At 37.2% G+C, this 12,121-nt stretch overlaps 1 gene segment (V, D, J or C); it reads right to left on the bottom strand.

The window, feature by feature from the left end:
• Positions 1-532: 532 nt before the first annotated feature.
• Positions 533-1,133, bottom strand: LOC131536994 (Ig heavy chain V region 5A-like). The segment is given in 2 exon segments: positions 533-922; positions 1,034-1,133. Coding segments are annotated over 2 exon segments (351 nt in total).
• Positions 1,134-12,121: the final 10,988 nt, after the last annotated feature.

Here is a 12,121-nt window from a genome sequence, read left to right as displayed (position 1 = left end):
CAAATGATGCAGGAAGATCAACTGCTTCAATGTCATTGAACACTGCTGGTAGAAATACTGTATGTAATATAATTTACATTTGGGTGGAGCTTTAACATTTATAAAATATGCCACTGTTGGTAAGATAAGTGAAGAATATCCTTCTTTCATAATATTAAATTACCATAATATTTTATTTGTCATCTAATTTCCATTTAAAGAATGATCTTTTTTTCTTTTATTTTTTTAACATTATATCAGTCTGTATTTTTAATCTCTTTAAACATACTTGAATAAGAATGTTCACAAGTTCTATATTTTTTATATTTTAACAATTTCAATAATTCCTGGACTTTCTCAAATCTGTGAATTACTGTTCTTTAACCTCTTCAGTAATTTTCATGTGCTATTTAATCTTTATACATTCATTACATCCAATTATTATTGTGATGCTTTTGAAGCAATATTGTGTTTCTGGCTACTACTGTTAAATAACAAGATGACCTATAAATCTTATCTTCCCTAGCAAGTAGCAAGGTGCAAATTATTTTTAGTGATTAGACTAGGTGAGATTATCATAAAGACTTAATTTGTAATATGATGATGTTTTTGTACAGGGAGGCTGTTGGTGTCTGTCACTGTGTTTGTCTGGCACAATAATACACAGCTGTGTCTTCAGCTCGCATATTCTTTCCTTGCAGTGTTATTGTGTTACTGGACGTGTCTCTGGTGATACTGAACTTGCTTTTCAGGGAATCCTTGTATGCTAAGTCTCCATCATACCAGATCAATCCAATCCACTCCAGAGCTTTTCCTGCAGGCTGACGAATCCAGGCTGTAGTCTCACTTGTAACTGAATATGAGACTTTACAGTTGATAGTGAGAGTGGCATCAGGACGGACAATCAGAGACTCAGGCTGAGTGAGTTCATATGAATCAATACCTGTATCAAATCAAATAATACCTGTTAATAAGAAAGCAATAAGTCTGAAAACTGTTAACAAGCTTTTTCACAACAAAATGATGTATCACACAGAAAGTAGACTAAACTTACAGGATATCACTGCCAGAAGCAGCACTAAAGATGAAGAGATCATGGTTTGTTTCACAGCACAGTTTGAATGAACTGAAGCGATTCTTCACTCTCTCTAGTGATCAGATGAATGTATAAACTGACTCATGCCTGCCGTTTAAATATGCAGCAGGAGATTTACATAATCATACAGAGCTACTGATCAAATCTACATGCTGCAAAAAATATTCATGTTCGGGTTCATATCATTTATTGCTCTCTTGAAATATGGTATGATTTTTATGCGCTTTTATATTCCTATGTATAAGGGGTTTTTTTCATTTTTTTTCACTTTTTATTCAAGATGTTTTAGATCAGAACTGCTTGTGGTTTATCTGTGTTCACTCTCGTGCATCGTAAGACACTGTTGTGTCCTTCATCGTCATATTCTGTCATTATAGAGTTATTTTGCTCCTGTAAGTCTCTCTAGTAACTTAAAAATCAGATTTTTAGTTTGTCATCGTAAAATGTAAATCCACTACAACAAATCTACACATCAAAAGACACACATGTGTTGAGCTTTTATTGTGAGCTTCACTGCATATAGTCACCAGTGACATCATCTCATTAGGCTGCATTTTACAGATTTTTTATTCTCTGCTGCCACCTGTTGACTTCTAGTAACAAGAGATAAAACAGCCAGTGTGGTTTTTGTTCAGCTGTACAAGACCTTTGTTTCAATGTGAGTCTCTTGCACAGTAATCTTTGTCTTCTGCGGTCAGGCCTGGTATTTTCAGATACAACATACTCTTTGAATTATCTCTGGTGATTTCCTTTGAAGGATTGATGACTACTAGCATCACTATAAACACATCCCATCCACATGTAACACTTAAGATCCAATCAGCAGCAGATAAATACTAAACAGACATTCAGGGTTGTTTTTATTTGCATTGGGAGTGTCACAAGGTGCAATCATGACTGAAGGGCCAAACTATTAAATTACAATGTAAACCATTACCAGTGTGAGTGAGGAAAAATCTATTAATTATAATCTGAATATGTAGCGTTTCTTTTATCTATATACAGTGGTGTGAAAAATTGTTGGCCCCCTTCCTGATTTTTTAGCATGTTTGTCACACTTTAATGTTTCAGATCAAACATATTTAAATATTAATCAAAGATAACGCAAGTAAACACAACATGCAGTTTTTAAATGAAGTTTTTTTTATTATGAAGGGAAAACAAAATCCAAACCCACATGGCCCTGTGTGAAAAAGTTCTTGCCCTCTAAACCTAATAACTGGTTGTGCCACCCTTTGCAGCAACAACTGCAATCAAGCGTTTGCGATAACTGGCAATGAGTCTGTTACAACGCTGTGGAGGAATTTTGGCCCACTCACCTTTGCAGAATTGTTGTAATTCAGCCACATTGGAGGGTTTTCGAGCAAGAACCGCCTTTTTAAGGTCATGCCACAGCATCTCAATAGGATTCAGGTTTTTGGCCACTCCAAAGTCTTTATTTTGTTTTTCTTCAGCCATTCAGAGGTGGACTTGCTGGTGTGTTTTGGATCATTGTCCTGCTGCAGAACCCAAGTTTGCTTCAGCTTGAGGTCACGAACAGATGGCCGGACATTGTCCTTCAGGATTTTTTGGTAGACAGCAGAATTCATAGTTCCATTTATCACAGCAAGTCATCCAGGTCCTGAAGCAGCAAAACAGCCTCAGACCATCACACTACCACCACCATATTTTACTGTTGGTATGATGTTCTTTTTCTGAAATGCTGTGTTACTTTTACGCCACATGTAATGGGACACACACCTTCCAAAAAGTTCAACTTTTGTCTCGTCAGTCCACAGAGTATTTTCCCAAAAGTCTTGGGGATCATCAAGATGTTTTCTGGTAAAACTGAGATGAGCCTTTATGTTCTTTTTGCTCAGCAGCGGTTTTCATCTTGGAACTCTGCCATTAAGGCCATTTTTGCCCAGTCTCTTTCTTATGGTGGCGTCATGAACACTGACCTTAACTGAGGCCTGCAGTTCTTTGGATGTTGTTCTGGGGTCTTTTGTGACCTCTTGGATGAGTCGTCGCTGTGCTCTTGGGGTAATTTTGGTCGGCTGGCCACTCCTGGAAAGGTTCACCACTGTTCCATGTTTTTGCCATTTGTGGATAATGGCTCTCACTGTGGTTCGCTGGAGTCCCAAAGCCTTAGAAATGGCTTTATAACCTTTTCCAGACTGATAGATCTCAATTACTTTCTTTCTCATTTGTTCCTGAATTTCTTTGGATCTCAACATGATGTTTAGCTTTTGAGGATCTTTTGGTCTACTTCACTTTGTCAGGCAGGTCCTATTTAAGTGATTTCTTGATTGCGAACAGGTGTTGCAGTAATCAGGCCTGGGTGTGAGAAACTGAACTCGATAAACCACAGTTATGTTTTAACAGGGGGTGCAAACACTTTTTCACACAGGGCCATGTGGGTTTGGATTTTGTTTTCCCTTCATAATAAAAAACTTCATTTAAAAACTGCATGTTGTGTTTACTTGTGTTATCTTTGATTAATATTTAAATTTGTTTGATGATCTGAAACATTAAAGTGTGACAAACTAAAAAAATCAGGAAGGGGGCCAACAATTTTTCACACCACTGTACAACTACCATTTCAAGGTCCAATAAGGTATAGCTGTCATATTTCATTAAAAAGGATCTTCATTGGTGTTCCAAAAATGAACAAAAGTCTAACAGGATTGGAACAGGATTTTTCATATAAGATTTTGGGTGAACTAACCCTTTAAGTTAGATTACTAACAAATGACATGGTACTGCAAAAAATACTTTCTTGTACAGCATTTGAAAATAAAAAACAAAGATTCAATGTGAAACTCAGTGGCGTAACTACAGACAGTGCAGCCGCACTGGGACCCGTGCGGCGGGGGGGCCCGCGTGTGATGCAGTTACTATATTAGTATAGAAATTAGGGTTGTTCCGATTCAGATACTAGTATTGGAAATTCCACCGATACCACAAAAAAATCTGCCAGTGAGTACTTGAACCCATGTACCGATCCGATACCATTTTCTTAAACAAGACCTATAGTTACGCCCGTAGCTTTGCTTAACGCTGCAAATCACAATTCTTCTTCACTGCTCAGAATGCAAACACAGGAAGTTGCACTATTTAGAGCAGCGAAGAAGAAATACAAACGTGCTAACACATTGCCAGTAAATCACTAGCACAGATATATTTTCACTCGCTGAACACTCTGACCGAGCACTTCAGAGTTTCACTCTCCGTCAAGCGATCTGTGCTATTTCTCAGTTCATCTCAATGGGCAGCGCACCTGACGTTCCCTAAACTCTAGTGTGAAGGCGCACAACTCGCCGTCGCTTTGCTTTTTTCTCACACGCAAAGAGAGAGAGAGAGCGAGAGAGTCTTACATACCAAGCAGAATTGACCCGCTACATGTAAACAATATTCTTTGTTGTATTGTTCTTTGCTGTCAAAACAACGGAGTTCCTTTAGAATTCTTCAGCTTTTAAGAACTGACAGGTTCCCCGGTAGTAGGCGGAGCTAATGCACAAACGCCAATCTCATTGGCTGGCGCTCACCTATTATCGTCCCTGTTTTGACTTCAGCAAATCAGTTCGAGCAAATGCAGACAACGTGATTAATATTCATGAACCCAGCAGCTCGTTAATCTTTAGTGCATTTTATATTGTTCTAAGTATAATTCATAGTGTGATTATCTTATCAGTATTATTGATAGTCCCCCAATATTTACAGAAAAACTGAATGACCAAAAAAGCACCACCACTAGTCCTAAGTTCAGTTAAAATGACATATGCATTCACACATGGTTACCATGTTTTAATTCTAATTACTAAAGTTCTGTAATTAAATAATACTTGATTATCATAATATATTTATAATGCTTGACTGACTGATTTTAAGAGTGTAATTTTAGATATTTAAAAAGCTGTGCCATTTTCCAAACATTATGTATTATATTTTTTGTTTACTCGCCAGACTATATATACTGTGTATATATATATATATATATGGTGAAGCACACCATAAAATAATTGTATCAATTCATACAGGGCTAGTAGTACATACAGCTGTATAACCAGATACACACCCAGGTATCGGATCAGTACTCGGTATCGGCCGATACCCTGAGCCTACTGTTCAAAGTATGAGCCGAGCTACAGTTGCAAGCGCACTACATTCGGATTTCTTAAAGGGGAAGCGTCAGGACAATACCATATATAGATGTTTGTGTTTCTATGAATTCCTACTCGCATGTAATGCATTTTAACTTATTCAAACATTATGAAATGTCATACTCATTATCTTTGCCTTAATGTAATATTATGAATTTCAGTTATATTTGTGTGTGTTCGGATAGGCTGCATTTTATTGAGGGTTACAAGTACACACATGCAGTGTTACTCTTAAAAAGTAATTAATTAATAGAATCAAATAAGATCTTACAGGACAAAGTGAATTTCCATTTAAAAATCACAATGTCCAATATGATTCAAATCAATAGAGGATCAGGAAAAATTTAAATCCCATTAAATCAAACGCAATGTCCAACAAGATTCTAAGCATCAAATAAAATCCTACAGGACATAGTAAAATTCCATTCAAATCTATCAGAATGTCCAATAGGATTCTAAGGATCAAATAAAATCCTATAGGACAAAGTGAAATTCCATTAACATCTATCAGAATGTCCAATAGGATTCTAAGAATCCGGTAAGATCCTAAAGGATAAACTGAAATTCCAATAGGATTTTTTGACAAGGGTTTAACAAAAACTAATTTACCACGGAAGTGTAAGAACAGTTCCCCAAACCCGAAATCTGACTTTAAAATGAAATTTTGACCGATACTATCTCCGTGAATAATGACGCCTGCTCTAGCACTGTTTTCGTGCCGATAATCGACTGAGCTTCTTGTTCCCACAATGCAAAGCATAATTAAAAAATACGAAAAACACCTGTAAAAACCAAATACGGAAAACTCCTTCAAATTATTACAATATATTGTACTGTATTTTTACGGACTTTTTTTACAGTGTAGAATGCAGTCCCTGTCCTTCCAGTCTCTATACCCTTTGAACCATCTGTATATATTTGAAGAAATTCATAGTATGTTTTTTTTATATACCGGTACTCATTTACATATGTAATTATACTAACAGCTTCATCCATTTCCCTTCTGTTCTCGTGTAATTTTATGTATATTTCAGGTTGAGTTAGTATCCAAGGTGGAATTGGGGATATTACTACTATTGGGGAAAATGATTTTGAGTCTAGACCATCTTCATTAACCAACCCCTTTATTTTCCATGCAAAGCCTTTACCTGTTGCATTTAAAATTTCCCAGCAATCATTCAGGACTTCCCTTACAGGATGATTATCTCTTTGTCCCTGTAATTTTATCCAGTATGCCATAGCTAGTTTCTGACTTCTTATAAATAATTTCTGATTGTTTCTGATGTTTCTACTTGCAGTGCTGCAATGGGTGTGTTTTAACTGCTCCTAAAATGAGTCTTAATGCCTTAGCTTGCATGACATCTAGTTTCTTTAACAACGTTGACGATGCTGACTCATAAACAATGCATCCATAATCTATTGTTGATTGCATAAGACCAACATAAATGCCCTTTAATGACTGTTTGTCAGCACCCCAATCTTGTCCTGCTACTGCTCTCATTAAATTTAAAACTTTACCACATTTCTTTAATATATAATCTATACGATCCTTCCAGATTAATTTGTCATCAAACCACAATCCTAGATACTTAAATGTTGACAATTTCTCTAAAGAAGACCCATTTAATTTTAATATTTTATTCTCTTTTAGTCACTAAGAGAAACAGCTGCCAGCAGCAGCAACAACCAGAGAGATGAGGAGATTATGGTTTACTTTGAGATGTGCAAGAACAAGCTGCTTCTTTCCATCCTAATACTCAAATAAAGAGGAGGAGGAGGAATATTTGCATACAGTTCGGCATATTTCAGTATTATACATCTGAATGGTTTTGTCAAGTCTGTGAATTTACTTTGACAATGTTACTGTCAGTGAACATGTACATCTGAGTAGTTATATCCAATACGTCACATCACTTTGATGATTTATGACCAGATTTATGACCGGATTTATGACCACCCTGTTGGCGTTGATCGACAGGTTGTCATATGTCAAATGTATACATGGGTAGATTTCTGACCTGATTTATGGATATGACCCTCTGTCACCCTGACTGTCACGTCACAGGGGGTCCTGTCAGCCCTGACTGTCATGGAAGAGGCCCAACACCTCCAGGCTGGCCGTTAGCTACAGGCCAGGAAGGAATGCCATAAAAACCCCATGGCACAGGCGAGTGATAAAAACATCATAAATCCAATCATAAATCCAACAAATGTCAAATGTTATCTGTTTAGATCTTTTGATTTACACATCCTACTGTCATGACAGTCAGGGCTGACAGGACCCCCTGTGACGTGACAGAGGGGTAATATACCCATAAATCAGGTCAGAAATCTACCCATGTATACATTTGACATATGACAACCTGTCGATCAACGCCGACAGGGTGGTCATAAATCCGGTCATAAATCTGGTCATAAATCATCAAAGTGATGTGACGTATTGGATATAACTACTCATCTGTCATCAAAGCTGGTGACCTCATACGCTCAAACAACAAGAATTTTGAGATTATATGGCATTATACTATGAATTTTATTTTAAATAAGTATTTACTTAAAGTCATTACTGTAACATTTATGATTAGGAACCATGCACACTGTTTAAAGCAGTTTGTTGATTCAATGTTAGAGTGATTTCATGCTTTCAAAAGAGAAATAAATATGATGATTATATGTTTGATCACTGAAATTATACAGTAATGTTTCTGTTCTTTGTATTTGATTTGTCTGTTTTTCGTGTGTTTCCTCGTTCCAGAATGAGTCTGTGCATTAATTGGTGGGGATTTTGCAGTGACACTGTCTGCAGGGTAAATCGTTACACCGGTAAGTGGCGACAAGTGACTGTTTATGAGTGAAACTTTGAGACATTCATCAAACCAATTCGTTCAGAAACCCTCCTGAATTATTTAGGATTCTGGAAGTAAATGCCACTGTTTTGCACAGAGAAGTTATGATTAATTCTGCCTTGGCTTCTTTTGGAGTTATTTTCGTTAAAGAGGAGCGATTAACTGGCAACACTGTGTCTAAAAGGCAAGCCACTCAATATTAACTTAATATTTATCAAACTGTTGTATAAAACTGTTTTGTTGTGAATATAACTACAGCTGTGATAACGTGCGTCTTCATACGGCCGAATCTCAGCTGCACTCTACTGATAACAGCCCTCCTGCTCGCGTGATACTGTCCAGTTAATAATTATGTAGTGATGATTATCACCTTGATTGTGGTTCAGTAACATGCAGTTAGGTAAGGAGCAGAGCTGGGTAGTAACTGATTACATGTAATCTGGATTACGTATTCAGATTCCAAAAATTAATTACTTATAATTAGAGTAAGTTACATTTTAAAATACTTGTATAATCAGACTACAGTTACTTTTTTATTGATTACATGATTACATATTAGGGTAGAGTGGGGGAAAACGCCCCCCTTAAGGATTGTGTAATTTTTTTTCAGTGAAACAAAAGTTAAATGTGTTCAGAAAATGTATCATAGTTTTAGTGACAATGACATAAATTATAAACCAAGTATGAAAAAGAGTTTTAATGTTATTATTTTTAACAAAAATTACATTTGTGCCAAGGGGTTGTTTTACCCCACCTATTTTGACCAGTTTGACAAAGCAATTTGCTTTAAATGCCATAGAATGCATTGATACAATATTTTAAATTGTTCTCTGATATCTACATACAGTAGAAGGTATGTGGCTTAGGTAAGGGCAAAAAATCTCCAGAAATGGTTTTACATGTGCATTTACAACCCTAGGATTTCTCCCTAGAATGAAATGGTCTGTTTTTGGGTTATTTGGAAGGGTCATGAATAATCATGTTGAGCTCTGCTCTGAATGGCTGTCTCACAGTGTGGCTCATTTCAGTAGCTCACAGCAGGAAGGAAACACAGGGAGGAAAATATATATTTCAATACTTTCTCTTGCAGTTATATCGTCGGGTAATTATACTGTATATAAAATGCAGGCATCAGGGAGCCGCTATTAATATGCACTGAAACTGCTTTCAAATGCACGATCGCTTTTTACTTTCACTTTCGCTTTCAAGATTCGGGATCGCACGGACTCTGTTTATACTATGGAGCATCAGTACTTACTACACATTTTACAAGATCAGATGCTTGTCAGTGGTGCTCAGGATCTGTAAATCATTCGCCATCATCCTCAGTCATCTCTCCTTACACTGTTTATGTGGTAAGTGAAATCTTATGTACTGCAATGTAACAGGCTACCGCTAGCAAGGAGCTAACCATGTCCCTTTAGTGCCTCATGTTATTTTATTAGAACACGTTATTTGTTCTCCGTGCCTTTCTGAAAACAGACACCAACCCATCCCTGCACTTCACATCCCCTGCACAGCCTGGAACATAACATTTATTTCCATGATCTGCCATTTTTGCTGTTGTCCTCGCTTGTTTCTTCACAATACCTGCAGAACTTCTGATGATTTGGCTGTGTGGGTCCGGCTGGCCTAGAACATGGGCGTGTTCCTTAGCAAATTTCCAAGCGCGTTGATTCAAATGTCACTTCGCGAGTGTAGCTTGTGCAGGGACCCCCTGGACGAATCGGACGGCCACGAATAGTGCGTCGCATGTCTGGTGTAGCGTCTGGACCAATCAGACACACAATTTTTCATTTGATTTAACAAATTCCCTTTTGAGGTTAAAAAAGTATGACAGGCTTTTACTCTAGTCTGTATCACTTTATTAAGATTAAGCAAAACAAAACGACAAATGTTTACTTTCACAAGCCGTCACGTTTAGGGCTTGTAGTAAGCTGTCTCTTGCCTGGAGACTCAATCAGGTAACAAAAAGTGTCGGGAAACGACACCTCTGGCCATTTCGTTGGGTCGTTTGTCCAGTCACAGATACCGTACGGACAGTCCGACACAATACGGCTCAGTTTTTCAACGTACCGTGCGCTGTCGAGCAGCAGAAATGATTTTATGTACACCATTCTGGGTCAACACCATGCTTTTCCAATGAGGGGGAAACGTTCGTTTTCCCCCACGCTGACTCCGCCCACACAGCTATGACACGACACCAACCAAGTCAATAGGCCTACTGTTTAATTTGTACAGTCTTTAGTCGTGGTTATGTTTTATAAGATGTAGCTTGTCTGATTTTATTGTTCTTGTTTGTATGGTATTCTTGCATTTTTTAAAGTAAAAAGCTGGTCTCTGAAGTATTGTGCATACGCTCCCATTTAAATCATGAAACATGTGTCGGAATATGCTGCCGATGACTCGGTTATTTAAACAACAGAAACATGGTGAGCAGCAAAATTATAGATTACTTCCACTAAAACACAGCAGAAAAAAAACAAAAAAAACAATGCTGCAAATATAATTCTTTTTCTTACTGTTTATCTATCAATAACCTACGGCTCTGATTATTCAAACCAGATGTGACAAGACATTTCTGATCTTTTAAAGGGGTGGTTTACTGCTATTTCCTTATGTGTCATGGTAGATCGGACTATAGAATTTGATTACAGAAAAACTGTCTTGAACATGGTAAAAGATTAAAACATAAGTAACAGGCTGACTGTACATTAACATTACATCTTTTTTTCTTTTTTCTTTTTTTTTACTAAGCAGATCGTAGATCATTTGTCTATAGCCTATAAAACAGCTTCGTAAATATGAAGATTTCAATACATTAGGATTCTGAATGGCATTTTTTTAGCGAGCCATTAAATGACTTGAGACTTGACTCAGACTCCAGTGATAAAGACTTCAGACTTGACTCGGACTTCAAGTTAAAGACTTGTGAACATCTCTGGTACAGGCAGTTTTAGCTTAAAATTAAAAAAAGAATATAATCAATAATTATGAATTACAAAATTATAGCCTATTTGAAAAAAAAATGTAAGCTGATGATAATTGTTCTTATATCATATATAACTGCGATGTTCTACAAAACAACAAGCTTTAAAACACTTTTTTTCTTATTGCTGAAAATTAGATCATTTACCGTGAAATCCGTTTTCTCTCCGGTACATCACCACACTGTTAGACATTTCTGTAATTTCCACAGTTATTTACTGTATATCACCCAGTATAATACTGCAAATTCCCTTTACAGTAAATAACTGTAATACCCTTTGCATCATGGGAATTTTCTGTGACGTCAGACCCCACATACAGAGACTTACTGTATTTTTTAAAATTGCTGTATACTACTGTAATGGTCTCTTTGGCGCCATTATACTGACTGAGGTCGTTTTATTTTCCTCATTTCTTACATTTGGATCGACACAATTTGCCCTGCACCGTGTCTACAACGCCGCAACAGCTTGGGACTGACTACTGGATGTGTTACATCGCTTCTAACTGTGCGTTCACACCGCCACCGGCGAGAGCGTCAAAGTGGCCGGAAATCATTCATTTTCAATGTGAGCCGGCGGCGAGCTCCAATAGCGTCTGTCTGCGGACTGCAAGAGAGGGGCGTAACTGGAAGGAGGCGTAACTTGAAGAAAGGGGCGTAACTTGAAGTTGTCCAAATCACACAGAACCACGCGAGATGTCAAAACGAGATGTTATTGGCAAGATGGCCGCTTGTATATTGACAAGGTGAGAATATTTTTTTATTTTTTATTTTCAGTAGGTGTAAGCAATATATAATTCAAAAGGTGTAAAGACGACAAGGCTAGTCAAGAGTAGTCCCAGACTAAAATGCATGTCTGGGCTGTTTTAACTGAAAGCAACTTGAACTGACTGATCTTAAAATAATTGTTTTGTCTCAAGATGCCCATCAGTAGTGTTTTTATCCAAGGCACGTTTATAAAAGCTACTCAAATGTCCTAATTGAACTATGGCCTAACTTGTGTTGGATAAAAAGGGAGTTACATCAGCAACTACCTCAACATGTAAATGCAGTATTGAGCAGATAAATC

Source organism: Onychostoma macrolepis, chromosome 03 (genome assembly GCF_012432095.1).
Source record: "Onychostoma macrolepis isolate SWU-2019 chromosome 03, ASM1243209v1, whole genome shotgun sequence".
NCBI classification, from domain to species: Eukaryota; Metazoa; Chordata; class Actinopteri; order Cypriniformes; family Cyprinidae; genus Onychostoma; species Onychostoma macrolepis.
This window is presented reverse-complemented; position numbering and strand designations above follow the sequence as displayed.